Raw genomic sequence first — 24308 nt, forward strand, 5'->3', positions numbered from 1 at the left:
CAAAATCTTAGAAGTGAATAAATACTTTAGAAAATAGATTTGATAAAGATTAAATATTTAGAGGTCAAGGCAATATACAAAGACTATAAGAACTGTTAGTTGTACAAGACAAAATATTTAAAGACGCAGCTAAATAAAAATCTGTTTGTTACTAAAGAAATACTGGACCTAACTATTATAAAATACAAGGCAGAAGTCAAACATAAAAAGCATCACAGATATAGTAAACCTTGACCACCCAGGCAAGACTAGCTGATTTTGCTTTTATCTCTAAATATAGACATACATATCTACCCATAATTTCTCCTCCCACAGAAAAACAGGGTTACATTGGATTATATCACTTCTTTTTCCCCTCAGTAGAAGAAAATTAAACAAAAAAGTAAACGGTTTTGCCCACTATAGAGTACTTCCTTTGAAGGATCTTGTAATTGCACTTTTATGACCATTTTTACCCGATTCCAAATCATTGTATACCAACTGTGTACAAGCAATTAGGTTCTTTCCTAGGAAACTTCAGAAAGTTATACTTCACATTTTCATTACAAGTTTCAAATATTTCTCATATGCCTTTTCATCTTTTTCCAGTCATAGAGAAAGGTCATTATGTTATACACATTTTTTATTTCACAGAAAACATATTTTGCAAATTAAAGTTGATAGCCTGAAAACCAACAAAATCTTTGGATTACCCAAAATACAAAAGAATTTGGATAATCCTTATTGCAGGCCGATTTTGCTAGCAGTAAAAATAAAACAGAAGGTCTAGCGATTTTTGCTGATAAATTTCTACAAAAAGTGGTAAAGATCAATAGTTCTTACATAAAAGACATCCTTGATTTTCTATCAAAAATAGAAAGTTTAGAAGTGAATCAGAATGACATTTTGGTAGCACTGGATATAAAATCATTATATACAGTCATTCCTAATGAAGAAGGTATGGATGTAGTGAGAGGAGAACTAATCAGTTCCAAGCTTTTCTCATCCAATACAGTACAATTAATTATGGAAGTAATTGATAATATTTTAAGTTATAACTACTTTGAATTTAACAAGATGTACTATCAGACTAATGGGGTGGCCATGGGTGTAGCCACAGCACCAAGTTTTGCAAATATTTGTATGCAGGGCTGGGAGAAAATGAATATTTTCCAGAGTAAATACATCTAAAATATTCTCATATATATTTTATTAATAACATGTTTTTGGTTTGGAGGGGAAGTTTAGAAGAATTAAATGACTTCCCTAAGTACATTAATAGTGTAAGCTCATTTTTAAAGTATACTACAGAATATAGTGATACCAAAATCAATTTCCTAGATGTAAAGTTATTTAAAGAAAATGGGAGGCTCATTTCTAAACTTTATAAAAAAGAAATTCACAATAATTATTTTCAAGCATTCACCCCAAGAAATCCAAATTCAATATAGTAAAAGGGCAGTTAATGAGAGTCAATAGGCTTACAAAAAAAGAAGATTTCACACAAGAAGGTGCCAGTTTATGCAGGGGTTTATAAACAGAGGATATCCAGTGGAAATAGCAGAGGAGAAATTTATAGAAATTTACAAATATAGGAAACAAGAAAGTAATGAAAAAGAAAATGTGAGACAAGTAAACTACAACTTGATGCAAGTAGCCAATAGTGTTGATGTTTGTGAAATCAAGAATATATCAAAAAAAATAATTGGAAAATGAACAACATTAATGCTGATTAGCTGAAGCTGTGGGTGAGACTCCCATGTTTATTACAGAAAAGAGGTAAAAGTTGTAAAAATTATTCTCAGGGAAATCTGAGTGCATCTGAAATAAGGAGCACAAAAAGAGGTGTGTTCAAATGTTTAAACTGCAATTTATGTGATTATTTGTATACTGGTGTTGAATAAGTTGTGATAAACTGAGAGGCTGCCAGCTGAGACTGATAGAATATTGTAAATATTAACAAGGTTCACAGGTTTGTGTTACAAATGTAAGAAAACTGTGTTATGTGCCGAGCTTCAAAAATGTAACCACAGTGCACCCTGCTGGAAAGAAAAAATGTGTACAACTCTATGCCTATGTAACGTATGTTTTATGGCAGAAATTGGGACATACAGAGTTAACTTGCAAACTCTGAGAAAATAAGTAAAGAATTTTATGACTGTGTGTGATCTCAAGCTAACAGACAAGATGTCTGGGCTAGGAGTTTCTTTCTATTGTCTTAAGACAGAGATAATTACTAGATTTCACATGTAAAGTATCCTATTGCTCTGTGACTTCCTGGCAGCTGCAGATCACAAAGAAATGTTAAATTTTAAGTTCTGTGAGCCTGGGAACTTAAGTAGAGGTGACAAGAATGATGTAATCTGAAACGAGTCAGCAGTAATGTGTATTATCAATTTATGAACCCTCTCTCAGAGAAAGTGTGCGCATTTTGCATTTGTTTCTAAACCTGAACACATCATCTCACCAGCACTTGCTTTGCTCTGTGAGTAAGACTAAGATCTTAGTATCTCTTAGCGATAGATAAGAATATAGCCAGATTAGTGAATATGTTTTCTATATTTATGTAAGACTGTCCTACAATGTGGTTTTAAAGCATTTCCTGTGATTTCTGAACTCTCTATTGTCACTATGTTGAGTTAGTATTGCCTTGTGTTTTTATTATTAGATATATTTAAACCATTTAACTGTGGCTGAATTTGTGTGAAGATATATAAGCTCTTAGAGTACTTGCATGTATATGGTGATACTGTACACACCACTCTAGATCAGCCTTAGCCTTGGACACACTTACCATTTGGATAATACTAACATTGCACAGTAGAATTGGTTACCCTTTGGGAAAGGCCTTATTATCAGCTAATAAGTAGTGGTTGGTGGCAGTGATTTCTACCTTATAGTCTGGGCAGAAGGGGGCATAGCTAGTGAACCTGTGCCAGCATTCTCCAAGAGTGTCTGTGTGTTTGCATATGAATCAGATCTCAAAGTGTTTGTGTGTGTGTGTGTGTGTGTGTGTGTGCGCGTGTGTGTGTACATGTGTGTCAGCTACTTGGGCAGGGACACTAAGCACTGGTAGAACAGAAAGGGTGCTGGAGGTATTGGCTTGACCATTCGGCTGAGATCTGAACCCTATAGCTGTGCCATTGGGGAGTCTTATTGGGGATCTGGAGAGAAAGGAAGAAACCAGCCCCAGAATGACTGTGATTTGTGTGTGCTCTTAAGGGAAATTGTACTTTACTTTGTGTGTACTTCTTATCCTCCCAATATGCATGTCCCTTACTGGTGTTAGTGGTGAGAATTGAGGCTCCTTGATTACTGGGCAGTGCACGGGCATCACATATTAATTGTTTGGCAGTGGTGGGATATACACATCAAATACTAATTGTTTGACAGTGGTGAGGTAGCCACATCACATATTAATTGGCTTGTAGTGGTGTGATTAGTGAATTCCTGTAGCTTGTGTACAGTGACCACTGAAGGTGTTTTTATACTCTAAATCAGCCACTCAGTGAACATTCAGAGTTCAGGTCACAATTATTTCTTTTGTTAGTTTAGTTAGTCAGGGAGAGCAGGCAAGCATATCAGCAGAGGAATATGGCAAGTTGCCAAGAAGTCATTTGGCTGAGATGTGCCAGGCTAAAGGACTGGTGCATGGAAATCTGACTAAAGCAGACTTGATTGCAGCTTTAGTCACAGCTGCAGCCGAGAGTAGCAACCAGGACAACGACCAGACTGACTGTGGAGATGTACAACACTTAAGAGAATGAACAGCTCAACCTTTCAACAGAGGACTTAATCCATCTGGAGCTAAAGAGACTTGAGCTGGAGGCCAGGCGTTTGGAAATAGAAGCTGAGGAGAAGACAGGCAGAGGCAACATGAAAAGGAGATGCTGACTCTTTGCCAGAGTCAAGGAGGTAATGGGGAAAGGAGTAACTGGACCCCAGAAGCACAAAAGGTCAGTACATTCCTTCCACAATTTACAGAGGGGGATAATTTTGATAGTTTCAGTCATATGTTTGAGAGGGTATGTAAACAGTATGATGTTGACCAAAGGCTCTGGGTATAGATCCTGACCCCCTTACTCCATGGTAAAGCTGTAAATGCTCTATCCAAAATGTCTGATCATGACTTTTTAAATGATAATGTTGTAAAGAATTGTTTGCTAGAATTCTTTAAGCTAACACCTGAAGCTTATAGCACTTAGTTTCATAGGTGGTTGAGTGGATGTCAGGTCACCAGCTCTGAAGGGATGGCAGACATTTTGGTGAGGGAAAAATCCCTTAGCACTTTGGCTGAGGACATAAGGGTCTGGTTAGCTGATAGACAATGCCTTACTGTAGATGAGTTAGGGAAGAAGGGAGTCCTATACCTAGCAAGCAGGGCATCCCTGCAGAGGAAAGAGATACCCAGTGCTGTTCATGGGTCTAAAGGAACCGATGGTGTGCAGTCCGGACTACCCCAACAGAATCTGCCAGTAGTAGGGGAAGCCACTAGTCCAGGTACACGTCCAGGACCTAAAGTTAAATGTTTTATATGCAACCAGTGGGGCCATGTAGCATATATATGTCCATGGAGGCAAGGTGGGGAACAAAAGGTGAGAGAGCCAGTAAGTGGGAATGACAAAATGCCAATAGTACGTTGTCTTGAGACAACAGGGGTACCAAACTATCATCCTGCAGATGACCTGATAGGGAAGGATTTTGATAAGGCAGAACCGTGTGGTCATGCAGTTACACGCAGTCAGGCTTGGAGACAAGCATGTGAGTCTGGAAGCCTGAGGAGACCCAGACAGACCTCACACTTGCAGCCAGGACTGGTGAGATGGCTACTTTGGGGAGGGAGCTACACTGTAACAGTGAAGCAGAAGGTGAGCCACAGCTGCTTGTGAGTACTGATGGTCCCTTGGACAGAGTGACTGCGAGGGTAGAAGAGAGTAGTATTATCCAGGCTGACAGTGAGGCACCACTGTCAGTGGATGCCAGACCTTTTATGGAAGGAGAGCTGGGAAAGGTTACAAAGAAAGAGTTGAGACAGGCTCAGCTCTCAAACCCTACATTACAAGGCCTGAGGCAGGTAGCTACTGAGGCACCTGATTCTCAAGGGAAGGGGAAATATGCATACTGGGACAAAGGGTTACTGTTTACAGAGTGGACCCCTGAGGGAGGGCTAGAGGGTGAGAGAATACAGCAGTGCCTAGAGCCTACTGTCTGGCACTTCTAGCCATATCCCATGATATTCCCTTTGCAGGTCATATGGACATAAAATGTAGAGAGACACATTATGTAGAACTTATATTGGCCTGGAATTTCCAGAGATGTAACAGGGTATTGCAGGACCTGTGAGCAGTGCCAAAAGGTAGACATGGCATGAGACAAGATGTAAGCTCATTTGATGCCTTTGCCTGTGATTTAGGAGCCATTTCGGAGGGTACCTATGGATATTGTGGGACCTCTGAGTACCCCAAGGTCCACAGGGAAAAAGTATATCCTAGTGGTAGTAGATTATGCTACAAGATATCCTAAGGCAGTGGCTTTGTCCTCCATTGAGGTAGAAAATGTGACAAATGCTTTGTTAGAGATTTGCAGCAGGGTAGATTTCCCAAAAGAAATACTGACTGACAGAGGTGTCAATTTCATGTCAGACCTGCTGACTTGTCTGTGAAAGTACTGTGCGGTTGAGCACCTAAAGACCACCCCCTACCATGCCCAGACTAATGGTCTTGTTGAGAGGTTAAACTCTACACCCAAGTCCCTGCTATGGCATTCGCAGACCAGTTTAAGAGGGAATGTGAAAAATATTTGCCCAGTCTGTTGTTTGCTTACAGAGAGGTTCCTCAGGAATTCACAGGTTTCTCACCCTTTGAGTTGCTGTATGGGGATAGGGTGAGGGGGCCTCTAGATTTAATTCGTGATGAGTGGGAAGGTGAGTGTGAATCTCACAAGGACTCTGTTGTGGCATATGTCCTAAACTTCAGGACAAGGCTCAGGGATCTCATGGGCTTGGTCCAGGAGAACCTGTCAGAAGCCCAACAGCAGAAAAAGGTCTGGTATGACAGGAATGCTTGAGCTAGAGAGTATGCTCTAGGGCAGCAGGTAATGGTTCTCATTCCTGTCAGACAACAAGCTGCAGGCAGCCTGGGAGGGACCCTACAAGGTGGTAAGGAAGGTCAATGATGTTTACTACATGTTGAACTGCTAGGGAGGAGGCAGGAGTACAAACTGTACCATGTTAACATGATGAAACCTTACCATGATAGGGAGGCCCTTGTGCTGAGTATTTGCAGTGGACTGCAGGAGGAGTCTGAGGGAGATCTGGTGACTGACCTCCTCAGTGAGGTTGTTCGGACTGACACCTCAGTGGAAGAGGTAGCAATGTCCCAGCAGCTATCTCCTACCCAGGTTCAAGAAATCTGGCAGCGTTACAGGAGTTTAGGGACATATTCACTGGGAACCCAGGGTGCACCTACCTGGTGCAGCACCACCTGGGTGGATACAGGATCCCAAAGGCCTATTAGGCCGGCCCCTTATAGGGTGCCTGAGAGAGTCAAACAGATTCTGAGGGAGGAGATGCAGGAAACGTTGGAACTAAGGGTAATTCAGGATTCCAACAGTCCCTGGGCCTCCCAAGTGGTGCTGGTGCCAAAGAAGGATGGGAGCACCAGGTTCTGTGTGGACTGCAGGAAATTAAATAGTTACACAGAGTCAGATGCTTACCCCATGCCTAGGACAGATGAAGCCCTAGAGCAGCTGGCTGGGGCCAAGTATCTTACCACTAATGATCTTACCAAGGGTTACTGGCAGGTGCCCTTGACTCCCAGTGCTACAGAGAGAAGGTCAGCCTTTGTGACTCCTTCTCTTTGTATGAGTTCACAAAGATGCCCTCCTAGATGAAAAATGCCCCAGTGACTTTCCAGAGGCTGGCAGATCATATCCTAGCATGAGATTTTGCCCTTTGTGTACCTAGATGATATTGTCATCTACAGCCATTCCTGACAAGAGCGCCTTCAGCAGGTCAAGGAGGTGCTGGGCAGACTACAGAGGGCAGGGCTGACCATTAAGCCCAGCAAATGTCAGGTGGGTATGACAGAGGTCTCCTACCTGGGACACAGAGTGGGGAGTGGTAAGATCAGGCCAAAACCTGCCAAAGTGAAAGCCATTCAGGCATGGTCTGCACCAGTTACCAAAAAGCAGGTGAGGGCATTTTTAGGGACAGCAGGGTACTACAGAAAGCTTGTTCCCAGTTATAGTACCATAGCTGCTTCCCTCACAGACCTGACAAGGAAAAACAGGGCAGATAAGGTAGTGTGGACCCCAGCATGTGAGCAGGCATTCCAGAAGCTTAAAGAAGCTTTGAGAGGACCCTCTGTGTTAGCCAGTCCAGATTACAGCAAAGAATTTGTTGTGCACGTGGATGCTTTGAACCATGGGGTGGGGGCAGTACTTAGCCAGATTTCTTCAGAGTTTGAAGAGCACCCAGTGGTTTATTTCAGTCATAGGCTCCAACCCAGGGAGGAGTGCTATGCAGCTGTAGAAAAGAAATGTCTAGCCATAATGTGGGCCCTACAGAAACTTCAGCCTTATCTGTATGGAATGAAATTCACTGTAGTTACAGATCACAATCCCCTAACATGGTTACATCGAGCCAGCCAGCAAAATGCCAAGTTGCTAAGATGGAGCCTAGGGTTGCAAGCATATATGACAGTGCAGCACCGCAGTGGGGTTAGCACTGCCAACACAGATGGGCACTCAAGACAGGGAATAGGGTAAGGTATACCCAGATAGACTCAACCCTCTCAAGCAATGTTTCTCAAGGGACACTTGAAAAACTAGCTGGAGTTCTCGGGGGAGGGGGGTGTAAACTGAGAGGCTGCCAGCCCAGCTAGATAGAATTTCTAAATAATTCTAGGTCATTGTAAATATTAATATGATCCACAGGCATGTGTAGCAAATATAAGGAAACTGTGTTATGTGCTGAGCTTCAAAAATGTAACCACAGTGCACCCTGCTGGAAAGAAAGCAAAAATGTGTATAAACTCTATGAGTATGTAATGCATGTTTTATGGCAGAAATTGGGACATACAGACTTAACTTGCAAACTCTGAGAAAATAAGGAAATAATTTTACGATGGTGTGTGATCTCAAGCTAAGAGCTAGGATGTCTGGGCTAGGAGTTTCTTCCTATTGTCTTAAGACAGAGATAATTACCAGGTTTCACATGTAAAGTGTACTGCTCTGTGATTTCCTTGTAGCTGCAGATCACACACAAATGTTACATTTTAAGTTATGTGAGCCTGAGAACTTAAGTAGAGGTGACAAGAATGATGTAATCTGAAAAGAGTCATCAGTAAACTGTATTATCAATTTAAGAACTATCTCAGGGAGAGAGAGAGAGAGAGAGCATTTTGTATGTGTTTCTGAATCTGAACACATAATCTCACCAGCACTTCCTTTACTCTGTAAGACTTAGATCTTAGTATCACTTTTAGAGATAGAGAGAAATATAGCCAGATTAATGTAGATGTATTCTATATTTATGTGAGACTGTCCTACAATGTTGTTTTTAAGTATTTCCTGTGATTTCTGAACTCTCTGTTGTCATTGTGTTAAGTTAATAAGTATTGTCTTGTGTTTTATTATTTATTATTAAATATATTTAAACCTTTTAACTGTGGCTAGTTTTGTGTAGAGATATATAAGCTCTTAGAGTACTTGCATGTATTTGGTGATACTGTACAGGCCAATCTAGAATAACCTTAGGCTTGAACACACTTACCATTTGGATAATAGTAACATTGCACAGTAGAATTGATCACCCTTTGGGAAGGGCCTGACTTGTATCTGATAAGTAGTGGTTGGTGGCAGTGATTTCTAACTTATAGTCTGGGCAGAAGGGGGCATAGCTAGTGAACCTGTGCCAGCCTTCCCCCAGGAGTGTCTGTGTGTTTGTATATGAATCAGATCTCGAAGTGTGTGCACGTGAGCTATTTGGGCAGGGACACAAAGCACTGGTTGGACAGAGAGGGTGCTAGAGATTTTAGCTTGACCATTCGGCTGAGATCTGAACCCTATAGCTGTGCCAGTGGGGAGTCTTATTGGGGATTTGGACTAAAAGGGAGAAACCAGCCCCAGACTGACTGTGATATGTGTGTGCCCTTAATGGAAATTGTATGTTACTGTGTGTACTTGTTATCCTCCCAATGTGCATGTCCCTTATTGGTGCTAGTGGTGAGGATTGAGGCTCCTTGATTACTGGGCTAGTGCACAAGCATTACAGAAGTATTAGTTAATAATATTAGAGTCAGAATTAGAGATAAATTTACTTGAAGATCTAAGTTTGTGGTTTATCTAGCTATATGCATGCCCTGTATGTCATCTTGTATAGAAAAACCTGTAAGATAATTATATAAGAGAATCTACGAGTATAAATATACAATCCAAGTGGGGAATGCTAAAAAGCTTTAAATAAGCACTATAGTTCAAAAAATGTAAAGTGAATCTTAAATTCATTGTACTCAGAAAAAATAAATGGTCTGGGCACACTGGAACAGGCTATAAATTATTTAATTGGTAAAACAAAATAAAGTAAAAGCGCTTTCACAAGTAAATGAAACAAATCATTGCAACAGTTACAACAACATATAAACTCTTTCCTTTAAAAAAGGTGCCAAAATTCCTTAAAGAAATATACCTTCTTCCTTAACACAACTTCCTTTGGTTAAAAACCATATAGTAAAAAAATTTAAAAGTATGTGTAATATAATTAATAAACACATAGAATAACATACATTGTCTTATTGTACATTAATAAAAAGTGTGAAGCCAACACCAAAATTCATTATGGTTGCACCAAGGGGAATGTATACACATTTAAAATTTATTATTTCTATGTACTCTACACTTACACTCCTAATTTTTTTGTTTTAATTAAATATGGCTTAATTGATATGTGGTCATTAAGTCCTGGGGGGTTAGTTGTGTTCAATTTAATTTGCCAATATGTTTCTCTGCAACACAACCAGTTCTCCCAATCACCCCCCCCAGGGTCAATCAACACTTGCTCAAAAATTCCAAACATAAACCCTCTATGGGTAGTTTCTGTGTGTAGGTGTTTGCATAATGCATTGTTCATGTTTTTCCTTTTTATATTGTAGGTGTGCTCATATATTCTTTTATTTAGGGTCCTTTCAGATTTTCCTACATAAAAACAAGGGCAGTCCCTACATACAGCTAAACAGACTATACCCCTGTCTATTTAGCTGTATGTAGGGACTACCCTTGTTTTTATGTCGTAAAATCTGAAAGGACCCTAAATAAAAGAATATATGAGCACGCCTACAATATAAAAAGGAAAAACATGAACAATGCATTAACCACACACCTACACACAGAAACTACCCATAGAGGGTTTATGTTTGGAATTTTGGAACAAGTGTTGATTGACCCTGCAAAAGGGGGGGGGGTGACTGGGAGAACTGGTTGTGTTGCAGAGAAACATATTGGCAAATTAAACTGAACGCAACTAACCCCCCAGGACTTAATGACCACATATCAATTAAACCATATTTAATTAAAAAAGCAAAAAAAATTAGGAGTGTAAGTGTAGAGTACATAGAAATAATAAATTTAAAATGTGTATACATTCCCCTTGGTGCAACCATAATGAATTTTGGTGTTGGCTTCACACTTTTTATTAATGTACAATAATACAATGTATGTTATTCTATGTGTTTATTAATTATATTACACATACTTTTAATTTTTTTACTATATGTTTTTTAACCAAAGGAAGTTGCGTTAAGGAAGAAGGTATATTTCTTTAAGGAATTTTGGTGCCTTTTTTAAAGGAAAGAGTTTATATGTTGTTGTAACTGTTGCAATGGTTTGTTTCATTTACTTGAAAAAGCCCAGCACTTCAGCAGGGTGAAAGTGCTTGTACTTTATTTTGTTTTACCAATTAAATAATTTATAGCCTGTTCCAGTGTGCCCAGACCATTTATTTTTTCTAAGTTCATTGGTTTGATGGTCTGAGTGTTTTACCATTTTCTTAAATTCATTGTGTTGGATCAAGTTGCTAGGTATGATAGTAAATCTGATGCTGAAGAAGAATTTAGGTGGAAAGAGTATCAATTGCAAGCGAGACTGAATGCCTGTAATCCACCTGAGTTAAATAAAAAGAGAACACTTTATAGTTTATTTGAAAAACAAAGGGTTAAAGCACTGAGTAATTAGTCAATTTAATCATGTGGCTATGTGTTATATAAAGGCTTTGTGGTGTTGACTGTATTCAGTCTGAAGAAGTCTCAAGTAGAGAGACAAAGGCGCTTACTGGATACTTTGGTTTTACCCTGCTTTTATGTTTTTAAAGCAGCGTTATTAAAAGTATTCTTGTTTTTCCTACAAGCTGTTTTGCTTTATTGTATTTTTGAGAACAGCAGCTCCATGGTTGTTTTTTTGATATTCTGCAGAGCTCAAATACAGCTCACCAAAGTGTCAATAGCCCGAAATAAGGAAGAAAAAATATACCATATTTTAAATCATTTTTTTCTACTCTGGCATTAGGCTATGCATGTAGTTTTTGGGATTTAATTTAAAGTGAGGGCATGGAATGGTTAAACAAGAGTTTCATGTGAAAAAAGCTATATCTGAGAAACGGGAAAGGAATCTGGGGTTAAAGAAGGGGGCATGAAGAGCTATAAGTGTACAATAAAATGGCAACCATAGAACAAAGGATGGCTACTCATTTTACGAAAGAAGGGCACAAACTGCAAAACTTAAAGGTTTTCTTTGTTAGTGACTGAATACAGAAAACAAAGAAGAGGAGATGTGTATAAACAGTATAGTGAATGGGGGAATACTAAATGATTTTAAGGCTTGGTGACATTTCTGTTTGCTTGTTTGTTAAAAAGATACCAATCGGTTGTGTAATACTGTCCTGAGAAAGCTGCGCATTCCCTGGTAAGGAGAGTCCTATGGTTCATTTGCTTCTGCCTAGTTGGCCATCTGCCCCCATGCGATAGTTGGGCTATATGGAGTAGGTCAGTTTTCTGGCCATCTGCCCCTCAGGTGAGAGCTGGGCTATAGGGAGCAGCTCAATATGCTGGACATCTGCTCCCAAGTGAGAGTTGGGCTATAGGAATTGGGTCAGTCTGCTGGTCTTGGGGATGTGCTTACCCTCTCCCCCCAAGAGAGGGTACCCCCTTCCTCCTCAACAGTTCTTTTGAGCTCATGATCACTGACTACCAGGAAAGTGTCTGTTCTTGCATGTCATATTCCCATCAACTTCCTAGCACTTAATGCAGTACGACACCATGGGCTCAAATGGCTAGAACTCTGCAGAGCAACATCTAGTAATCCTATTAGGTGTCACTTTTGTGCTAGTTAGTAGCCACTCACTCATCATCCCCAGCCATCAAACTTGGATTACTTGTGTTGTTGTCAGGGCTTTATCCCTTTTTGCCATGGAGTATATCTGTTGGTTTTTAATGTACAACATAAGACCAATAATCTTGATAAGTGCCAATGCACATTTAACATCCACTTGCACTACCACCAATGCAAGTAAATGGGATGTCAGTTTAAAATCTCATCCAATGGATAGTACTTTGAATGCATCACTGCCCTCCTCTCCACAGGATGCAGTATGGTGTCAGTATCAGGACATAGATCCAAATGCCTGGGGTAGGAAGAGAACTACAGACCGCTTATATTTTAAGCATCAAAACCCTATATTCATAAACAATGCATAGTAACATACATGTGTATTGCGGTAGGTATGCTGCTTGTCAAATCTCCATTTCAGAAATATGGATCATGGTACTGAGATGGCATATACAGGAATTACTTTTTTATGAATAGTACACAAGTGTGTATATTACACAGTGGTGTACTAAGTGTCCTAGTGCTAAAGACATTTCTGATCACTTTGTTGCACTGAAGCATAGCACAGTAAGAAACAGCAATTTAGTAAGGTATGATTTGTCTACCTTACTAAATAGCTCTTCTCTGCTATGCTGTTCTACGTCATATACCTAAATGAGAGTCATACAAATTTAGTATTCATTAGGAATGACAATGGAGCTAGAATCATTACCACTTTATGGTAGTGAGGGGATCTGGTATTATGGGAGCCGCCACTGATGGCAGTTCAGAAGCATCATTGCATGGGGGCAGGGCAGGACATAGTTGCAGTAGCAGGGCCATGACTGTACCTATTACAGGGAAATCTGCTGTTGGCAGAGTTTCTCCAGTCATACAAAATTCCATTCTGATGTGCCACTTTGGTAGCTGAACACCACATGAAGAGGGACTTACAAGTACTGCACTATCTGCAGTTATGTGGTTCAACTCCAGTAAGTTCCCCTAATGGAACAAGACCAAATGCTGTTAGTATATCACCTGTGGATACAGTATAATCCTTGAGGGGTTGTGACCTTTAAGTGTATTCTGTTCATCGACTACCATGGCTACTCAATGAGAGAAGACTGCATACAGAATGTTACCCCACTGTGTACCAATTTGTATAAACTGCAAAGGGCTTTGGTATGCCATCCTACAGTACACCAAGTCCTACTCTGTTAAAACAATATTTAAGAATAGCACCCACAGGCAAGTGAGTGACCCGCTAAGCCACTGATGAAGACAAACAGGTAAGGGTCTAAAAGGCAAAATGGCCATAAAAGAAAGGCCCCATTTTGAAACCAACCAAAATAAGTGGCTTATGAGAGTATTAGCAATCATCAGCATCAATAAATCAACTGATCATAATAGTATATGGTTTGCTGATACTGGATCTGCCACAGTACACAATGACAAATCACATTTTGCAAATGTGCATCTTGGGGAGAAGCTATGTTGGGATGGTGGGCTGAAGGGACAAGACTACTAGATGACGGATATAAGATGAAGATTTGAAACCCAACCACTGAAATAATAGCCAACTTAATGACAAAGAGGAGGAGCTCTCCTCTGTGGCAACATCTAACTGGGTTAGAACAGCATATAATCTGTCAGAGAGTCAGAGACCATGCTAGGTAAGGAGTGTTGTGGCTTCCATATGGTCTACATGACTGCTGGTGGGCATTGAAGAGAACCAAAACAAACAAGCAAGAAGTGTCCGCTATTAGATCATTTTAAAGGAAACGCATTAAACAGTGCATTAAGACTGTAGACGGACAATGTGTTCATATTCAAATACATAATTATATCAAAAATATAAACAAGGTTCATCTTCTCATCAAATTATTTCTGTATAAATTCCATTTACTCAGGAAAGGTTTTCTCCAGAAAATATTTCAACAAGAATCTAGTTCTGTAAGGAGCATTTAAAAAAAACTTTTACAATAAATGCAAGTTTTTCATACATAAATGTAGTCTAGTAAAATCTTGTAATTGACTTACTATATTAAATGCTTGTCTACGTTTTTTGACAGCAGCAACTGGTGAATCAAAATCATTGTAATTTTCCACCTAAAAATATATATACACATATTAAACCTGTCCAAGATTAAAGATAAGGGTATTTCAAGGTTAAAAAAACTGCAGCATTACTGGTACAAACAGTACTCACCTCAGGAGACTCCAGTGTAGTTTTCACTTTTCTTCTTTCCCTTCTGTATACAATTTCTTCTTCACTGTCACTGCTACTCACCTCTACTGGAGGGAAAAAACACCTCTAATCAGACTTTCTAGTCAGAACCACAGCTGTGTTGAATAACAGAGCAAACTACAAAAAGTAAAAACATTGTTATTGTAAAGGTCTGCACAGATGAAAACTGTCAAGATGCACCACCTGCAACAGTTGTAACGCAAAAATATTATCCTTGGACATATTCACATCAGTTTAGCATCTGTTAACAGGTAAGTTTTTGTATATAAAATGGGTCGGAATTTGAAAAATTACTTAGAGGAGACATATCCAGACATTTTGTTAATAACAAAACCACAAAGTGTGGCAAATGCAAACAGTGTTTTGCTATACATGATGAAAGCCATATTATTTTGGACAATATACATAAATTTTATATAACTTTTGTTAGTGGAAATTTTAATACCAGATGGGTGATATATTTAGCAAAATGGACAGCGTGTTCTGGATTTTATATTGGCAAAACGGAACGGAAGTTGAATAAACGAATATATGCGCATTATTACAGTATTAAGACATGTGATGAAAAAAATGCCCTATACAAGCATATAAAACAATATAGACACACACATACATTTAAATTTGCAATTTTGGAGAATTTGATAACTGTACCAAGAGGGGGTGACCACAAAGGACTTTTGTCATATAAGGAAATATGGTGGCAGTTATATACTGACGCATCTAATCCACCGGGACTAAATGATTTTATCACCATCAAGCCTGCATTACTACTAACATAGATGGAGTATTAATTCACATTTATGTATACATATTTTATTATATATTTATGGTCCTCCTACAGTTATAAAACTTTAAAATGTAAAATTTAATATGTATTAGGTTGATATCATTGCATTTTTATGCATTTTTATATATTTATACTTATTTCATTAATCAAATATTATTTACCATTTATTATATGTTTTTTGATAGATTTAATGTGTATAGAATATTTGATTGTTTTTATTGTAGGTAATTTTGGTATGTATGTCTAAGGTTCTTAAGAACTTTTGTTACAAGGTAGCGTTTTGGCGCTAAAAAGTTTTTTAAAATGAGTTCATTTCCTGTTTGTAACAGTTCTGATGAAGCTCGTATTTTGCGACTGAAAATGCTTAACTCTGTTATCGTGTTGTATTATTTATTTTCAAATTAAATTCAGTCTTTTACTCGCTTGGAGTTTTTTACAGACCAGTTTTGGTGTTTCATGACATAGGAGTACAGCGTTTTCATTCAAGTTAAGTTTGTGTTTTCCTGAACGCTGTTTATCCTTCTGGATTTTTAACAGGTAAGTGGGGTGGTCCACAGATCTCAGCTAAAACCCAGGCAAGAAGGGCAAGAGCAAATGTAACATGTGAAGATAAAGATAGGTTTACCTTAGCCGATCAAGCAACATATTTCTGGCAGAGAACTGGAGTACCCAGAAATCATGCAAACTTCATACAGACAGTAACCAGAAGTCAGGACTCAATCATGGCTGCTGGAGCTGTGAGGCACAGATATTTCCACAGAGCTGCCACACTGCCATTAGAATGTACAACAGAAAGATACAAATAAAACAAAAAGACCAGCAAAGTTAAAGCTAGCGCACTTCTTTCAATGCTGACAATTTAAAACTGTCCTATACATGGCAAAGAAAAGATTTCTTTTCTAAAAAGAAACATGATTCTAGCATTTTCTTCTTACTTTCCACATAACAGCTTAACAGGTTGTTGTGTCTTTCGGCTTATCCCGGTTAGGGGTCGCCACAGTGAAACTCCGGTCCGCTAATGTTTGGTAGTGGATGTTTACGTGCCGAGTTACCAGCCCTGATGCACAACCTTCAACGAAGGCACGCCCATTCACGCATGCCTCCACACAGAAGACGTTCTAGCTGAGAATCGAACGCGACAACGTCTTTCTGTGAGGCGACAATGCTACCGCAGCACCACTACCGCGGAAATGAAAGCATTTTTCAAACAAGTCTTAAATCATTCCCACCTACAGCATCTTTTTTGTATACTTCCATTTAACACCCACAGCTCTTTATGGATTTTTGACATGGTTTGGGGTTGTCTTCCATAACTATTTGATTTACCAATTAGTAACAAATGGCAAAAAAAAAGGGTAAGGTGTAACAAAATGACTAAAATTGTTAATCTAGGATGTCTTGCAGTTTAAAGATTAATCAAAGTTTGCCTCATTATTCATGTTTCCATATTTTCATAACTGAGATAATGTTAATAATGACAAATCTCTCATTAGACCCAGATTCAAAACCACTGCTGGTGAACGAACCAACACTAAACTGGCCACATCAATATGGAATCATCTGCCATCTGAAACCAGACAAGAAGGTACACTAGATAGTTTCAGAAATATACGAAAATAGAGATTGTTCAAAGAACCATCATGCTCCTATTACAAAGAAACAGGGTAGTCTTAAGCATATACCAAGCAGGTAAGAAACTAAGTCAAGGGGTAGCAACATAAAAAATAAAAATTGTACCACTCTGCCTTTCCATCTGCTTTCATAAGATACAAAAGAGCTTCCTATATGTTACATATTGTAAATATGTCCAAAATTTGTTCATGTTCTATTTGTACAGTCTGTGCTGCAATCATCATCTTGTATACAAAATTTTGAGAATGTAAATATTGTTATTTACATACATGTTTTGTAACTGATTTTAATTGCTATAGCTTTGTAACTTGTTTTAACTGACAGTGATCATCTTATAAGTTCTTGAATATCTTAACTATTTTCTCCACTGTTCTGTTTTGTACCATTACTACAACTGTTGCCCTATGGAGGAAAGTATATATATGAGAATATATGCAGCATCAATAAAGTTCTGAAGAAGGGCTTCTGGTAGTCCAAAGGTTGAAGTAGCTGCACTTTAAATCCTGCGTTGGTTCAATAAGGGGTATCACGTCACCTCTGTTTCCCATTGTCTCAGAGTCTGACATCTGTGAAATTCCTTCAGCACAGATTTTTAAAACTATTTGCAGAACAGCAGAACTCGATTTGAAAAAAAAAAATACTGCTAACTGCACAGAAACCCAAAAACTTTGTTGGAGATAATAGTAAACTGTTTTATGGACATACTAAAGAGTATAGACAAAAGAAAGGTGCAAGTATTACATGAACTGAAGAAGGGAGATTGATGTCACAAACAAAAGATGTTGCATGACAGCTAGCTAAAAAATTCTTAGAGTACATAGGAAACAATGATCCTCCTTTACATATATATCTTGATAAAAATGAATGGAATATGTCCATGTACTGAAAATGAATAGGTAGAAAATGCCATAAAAAGTTGCCACTCTTGGTCCAGAATGTTTAAATGGGTATTTTTTACACAGTATAAAGAATGCACTTCAACCAGTATTACTTGAATGTTTCTACAAACACTTGAAAAAGGTTTTGTACCATCCAAATGGACAGAGGCATGTTTAATGCCTATTTATAAAAATGTAAGGTATGACAAATCAGAAAGTTATAGGCCTATATGTTTAACCAGTATTTTGTGCAACTTATTCAAAAGGGTTATTTAGCAATTCTTAGAAAACGTTGCGACTCGTCTACATATGAATATCCATCAACATGGCTTTGCCAAGTGAAACTCTTGTATGGCAAATTTATTATTATTCTAATCAGATGTGTTTGAAGCTATGGGTACAGATTAAGACATGGGTATTACTTCTTTATACCTTACAAAGGCCTCTGATTCAGTTCCACACATATCAGTAATACATTTTGTGTTGTGTGAAACATCAATACTTATGTAATAAGATAGGTATAACTGGTTAACTTACCTCACATGAAAATATATGTGTGAGTGTCCTCCAGGGCTGTGTCTTGGGTCCTTACTTGTTGTACATATTTTTTTCTACCTTCTCACTTTATTTCTCTTGGTGGACTAAGGAGTTTGCTATTTTTGTCAAAGTGGCAAGAATAGTTACAGACATCACAGATCAGGCAATATTTTACAAGTATGCTGATAAGTTATACAAATGAAGACTACAAAATAAAGTGCCATTTAATTCAAAAAAAGTGCAAAATTCTGTATGTGAGCAAATTTAACAGAGTACCTTTCCATATTAATTCCCCAACTTTTCCTGGCCTGATGGATCACATGCTCTTTAAGATCATTTTACAGACTGTCTCATTGAGAAGTGCATTGGTGCTACTATCACTGTTCACTAGTATAGTTAATCCAATACTCAAGTATAGAAATAGCTTTTGGACATATTCAAGTAATGATATAGCTACTCTTAAAAAGGTTCAAAGGAAGAACACAAAAAATATATCTATGTTAAACATGAACTACGAGGACAGGTTAAGAAATTTATATTTACTCTCTGTATGTTACCAATGTACAGGAATGACAATCTGGATGTTTAAATGTGCACACAATGATGCACTGGCATTTCCATTGGACATTAAATTTAATAATAATGAAAAGGGAACAATGAATAAAAATTTGTTAGCTTAGATTTAATAATAATGAAAAGGGAACAATGAATAAAAATTTGTTAGATTAGATTTAATAATAATGAAAAGGGAACAATGAATAAAAATTTGTTAGCTTAGCTGCCATCACATAGAGGAATAAAGCCCTAACTATAACCAATGCGACCAGGGCTTGATTAGCAGCTAGGGTATCTGAAGGGCTGGCAGAGAGGGATTGGCATGCCCATCGCAGGGGAGAAGGCATTTGTCTAGGTTTTCCCCATGGAGAGGTATGGAGAGGCAGCCCTGTGATGTAACAGGCAAATGAAGGAGAGGGGGACACCAAGGGGGCACATTGTGAACCCCCATTGCCCGAGACACCCTTAGCTTGTATTACTGCAGTCAACATGAAGACAGGTTATAAAATACTTAAATACAGAACAGATACTGCATGAAATAGACTTATTAACATAAGAACAGCATAAACTTTAAAATAATTTAAAACTAGAGTTGATTAATGGTTTGGCGACTACGTCCACTGGACCTCCCAATCATGGAAACTGGCTTGCTATGACCTCTAAAGAGGCCCTAAGCCAGTGCAATATACAAACACAGATGCCCTCATACTAGATGACCTGACACATTTAATAGGCAGGAAAGGTATGTGGAAGTCATTTGGAACTCATATGATGCATTTAGTACTTTTACTGAATGACTATGTATTTCTACTTTTACCTTGCTGTTCAGAAGGCTGCCTTATAAAATAGTTTCTTTGTGTAGAATTTCTTGTACTTTGAAATGGTGCAATTAACATTTGTTTTAAAACAACTGCCATTTTTTTCTTTAGATCTGCCAAGAAGGTAGGGTGAGAGAATAAGATCCAGTAAATAGTAAAGGATAACAATATTTGCTGAAAGTGTACACCAAAGGCCAAGTGGCCAAAACATAAATATCTGCAATGAAGCCTCAAACACTGAAAACTGCCTCTCTTCTAGCAGTGTGAGATTTAACCAGAGCATTTGCCAGCTAACATCCATGTGATGGCAAACGTAATACAACTGGCAATCAAGTTGGAAACTGTTTTTTTTGGCAATTACAAGCCGTTATCTCCTAACAGCAGAGAAAATGAAAGTATAGCCAAGTGGGAACTCATAATAGTAGATGTTTAAATAGGTTCACTGTTGCAACAGCATTCATAACGCATAGGAAAAAACGCAGTCTGACATATGTCTGACCAGCTAAACTTCCAGGGCTCTGTGTGTTGAGGCAAGGGCTGATATCCTCCATATATGAAGAGTCACTCCAACGTCCTCTATTAAAGGAACATCAGTTTCAACCATCTTCTGTTCTTTTTTTTCCCCAGTAAACCTCATGAAAGAACACTGCAAGTGCAGCAGAGCCAAATTTGATACAGAGTTCGGGGTGAGAGAATTCTGTTTCAGTTTCTCACCTTAGCGTGCTAAGTTTTTTTGCTTGGGAATTGGAGAAGATATCCTGAGGGGGGAGGTAGGTAGAAACTTGTACTGCAACAGTAAATATCTGCTGATATTGATATTTCTCACACAACTGTACTATGATCATCATAAGATTACTACTGCAGTAGTATTCATAGTATATGGGGGGAAAAACTCTAGACAACTCCTCAAAGACAGGTGGAGGACTCTCCCTGCTCCTGGTATGCTTCTCCAAAGGATACCCTGGAGGATTGTCCCTCCAAATCCAGTCTCCACTCTACCCCTGGACTGGACTAGACATCCAGCTTGAAGTGCCTGGATAATATATGTACTGAAGACCTGGTGGCTGCCTCACAAATGGCCTGGGTTGAAATCTGACTAAAAAAACAGCAGCTGAGGTGGAAACTTCCCCAGAAGAATATGCTCTCAACAGTGGCCTACATTTCTAGTGAAATGAGAAGACACTGCAATTCACTAACTACTTGGAGAATATGCGTTTAGTGACCTATTTGTACCCCTTACCAAGATTAGAAGCTACAAAACAAATGTTCCACTTTTCTGCTGGACTTCATCTTATCCAAGTAGTACTGGCAGGAACAGTCTGTGAACATCCATCATAAAAAGAATGATCTCCTCCTTGTTCTAGTGCTATTGGTAGAATATCAGCAGTTGGACAAACTTATTAAGGGATATCTCCAAAATCACTTCAGGCATGAAGGTAGAATTAGTCATGAGGCTGACTCTATCATTGTGGAAGACAGTGAACTTCTGCTTTACCATCAGAGTATACAATTCTGAGATCCAGCTTTCAGATGTAACTACCACTAAGAAGATGGACTTCCAAAACAGAAACTTTACCAGTACTCAGGCTGCCAGCTTGAATGGGTCAAAGTCAGCTGTTCTCATAAAATGTTCAGATCCCAAAGAGGAGGTATAACTCTTCCAATTGGCTGTAGGTGAATGACTCCACTTAGGATCTATCTGTTCAATGTCTCTGCTGTTGGGGTTGAGAGCAGCAGAAAGCAATCAGATACAACTGAAATAAACTGAAATATGTACCTTTACACATTAATAAGCCAGTTGTGCTCTAAGGCGCTCTGACAAATAGGTGAAAGCAATAAGAACCTTGGCTTTCAACAGATTCTTGTTCTTCTTTCTCCAATAAATGTAAAAAACCCAATTTGCTAAGTTTTATTTCCTTGTGCTAGGCACCCTGGCTGCTTTTCAAATGATTAGCATGCCTTTTTTATTAAACAAAAAACACCTTTATTACATTTTCATGTATGACATAGGCAATCATACTTATATAAATGAAAATAAACCATAACAGCACAATCTCAGTTGCAAACATCATACCTTGCAAACCGTGCCAACACAACTGTAGCTGCAAACATTATACATCACTTTTAATACACCAAGTCATTGTCAGTCAACCATTACATAAGTTCATTCAAATCCTGCCTTCTTTTAAACCTTGTTCCTCCTCCTGCATGTACTGATCCCACATTTCCCATTTTTCCTATGTAATTTGCTCCCGCCCTTTTCCAAAGATCCCAGTTCCAGTTGTTTTATTCTGTTACTATCTTCATTACTTCTAGTAAAGTTGGTTTAGACTTTGATTTTCATTTTCTAATTGTTTTTTTTGGCAGCCACCATAATTAGACTCAGCAAGGCCTTACTGTCTAGGCAATTCTGACTCTGTATAATAGCTCAGAAAAATAATTTCCCTAGTTACTCCAATTTGCTCACCCAGCATCTCCAACAGTGCAGACTGCAAGTAATCTTTAAAGTCCGCCAATTCATTACTTCTCCCAGAAAATATGTTGACAGTTACCTCTTTCTTCCCCCATCACACCTCCAACATTTACTGTCTCTACTTGAGGAAAAATAAATGATTAGCATGTCTTGCAAGAAAGGGTGCTCAAGAGGGATAAGCATTAACCCTCCAATTCATCAGTCTGACAGCATTTATGTTTGACTGTACCAGGGTGGTGGCCATGTAGATTAGCAAGTTCTTCTGCTATAGTAGTAACAGGGTACTTCCTTAGCCATCTGTAGCACCATCAAGAACCAGTGCTACCCAAGTCAAAACAGAGCTACGAGTATCACAATGGCATGATCCCTATGTACCTTTCTCTACCACTGAAGGAATGAGGGGAGTTGGGGGAAAATGTACAGTAAGTGATGTTTCCATTGGAAGAAAAGGGCATCCACCCTCTGGGACCCACTGCAAAAAGTACAGTTTTGTACCTACCATAAATGTAGATGTTCGAAGATCCACATTGCTGCAGTCCTTACACTTGGGTAGTCCGCTGTCCTCGGTCGGCCCGAATATCAAAGTATAAGGCTGACGTCGGTCAAGGCGCATTTGACTGACATCAGGACGCCAGGGTACAAATGCGCATGACCGACGTCATATCCTCAGTCTTTTCTTGCCCCAGATGTCAGAAGACCCTAAAAATAAAGGTCAAAACCAAAAGACAGCAAACAACCAAACCACCACCCTTGCACTAACTATATGTACAATATATACAAAATACACAATATGTACAACCCAACCCACACAACCACCTCTAACTACAGAGGGGTAGGAGGGAGGGTAAATTGGACTGCAGCAATGTGGATCTTCGAACATCTACATTTATGGTAGGTACAAAACTGTACTATGTTCTTCATCTCACATTGCTGCAGTCCTTACACTTGGGTAGAATCCCAAAGCAGAGGAAGGGAGGATGGCTAACTACAAGGAAGCAGGAGCTGCCAAGATGCCCTGCAAAACAGCAGTAGCAAAACCAGCCCTGGATTTAGAGTAAAGTGGCAGGTGATAATGCCTAGAGAAAGTATGCACTGAACTCCAAGTAGCTGCCTCCAAAATATCCTTGGTTGCCACTCCCCTCAAAAAAGCTGTTGAAGTGGCAGTAGCCCTAGTGGAATGAGGCCTAATCCCAGCTGGAATCTCCTTGCCATGATGGGAATAACAGAAAGCAATGCAAAACCCAATCCACTTAGAAATAGTTTGTTTTGACACAGGCTTGCCCTGAGAACTCAAAGCAAAAGAAACAAACAACTGCTGAGACTGCCTGAACCCTTTAGTTCTGTCCAAATAATATCGCAACTGTCTGTGTACATCTAAAGTGTGCAAAATCTTTTCCCCTTTATTTTGGGGATTTGCATAAAAAATAGGCAAATGAATAGTTTGGTTTAAAGCCACACTAGAAACCACCTTAGGCATAAAGGAAGGATTAGTACGTAATGATACCCTATCCTTATGGAAAATCAAGAAAGGCTCAACCGCCATAAGGGCCTGCAATTCAGAAACCCTTCTTGCAGAGGTAATTGCCAACAAAAAAGCAGTCTTCCATGACAAATATTTCAACTCAGAAGTAGCTGCAGGCTCAAAAGGTTGTAGAGTGAGTTTCTCCAACACAAAATTGAGATCCCAAGCAGGAGTAGGAGCTCTTCGTGGGGTCTTATATTCTTTGCCCCTCTAAGAAATTGCTTGAACAAAGGATGAGAAAACAATGGTGGGTCACAATCATAGTGAGCGAAATTGCTGCAGCATGAACCTTAATAGAAGAGAAAGACAAACCTTTGTCCAGTAACTCAGTAAGATATTGAAGAGCCACACTCAAATTAGGCTCAGAAACATCAAAATCTTTTGCTGCACTCCAAAATAAAAATCTCTTCCATTTATCTGCGTACACTTTCCTTGTACTAGGCCTTCTAGCTTCCAAAATCACATTCAAAACTTGTTGTGGAAGTTGAGACCCTCTATGGTTCAAAACAGAATATGCCAGGC

At 38.9% G+C, this 24308-nt stretch overlaps 1 protein-coding gene across 2 annotated transcripts in view; it reads right to left on the reverse strand.

Annotated features, from left to right (window-relative positions):
* FANCM (FA complementation group M) overlaps positions 1-24308 on the reverse strand; it is a 2552324-nt gene that overhangs the window by 599283 nt on the left and 1928733 nt on the right. Inside the window, exons 15-16 of one of the 2 annotated variants that reach the window (XM_044074265.1) lie at positions 14546-14628; positions 14377-14445 (exon numbers count right to left, since the gene is read on the reverse strand). In XM_044074265.1, coding sequence (XP_043930200.1) covers positions 14377-14445; positions 14546-14628 — 152 coding nt within the window. Of the gene's footprint in view, positions 1-14376; positions 14446-14545; positions 14632-24308 lie in introns of both variants that reach the window. The other variant, XM_044074264.1, reaches the window with a different exon arrangement.

The sequence above is a fragment of the Protopterus annectens genome, chromosome 6.part0 (genome assembly GCF_019279795.1).
Source record: "Protopterus annectens isolate FY-2018-M chromosome 6.part0, PAN1.0, whole genome shotgun sequence".
Classification (NCBI taxonomy): Eukaryota; Metazoa; Chordata; order Ceratodontiformes; family Protopteridae; genus Protopterus; species Protopterus annectens.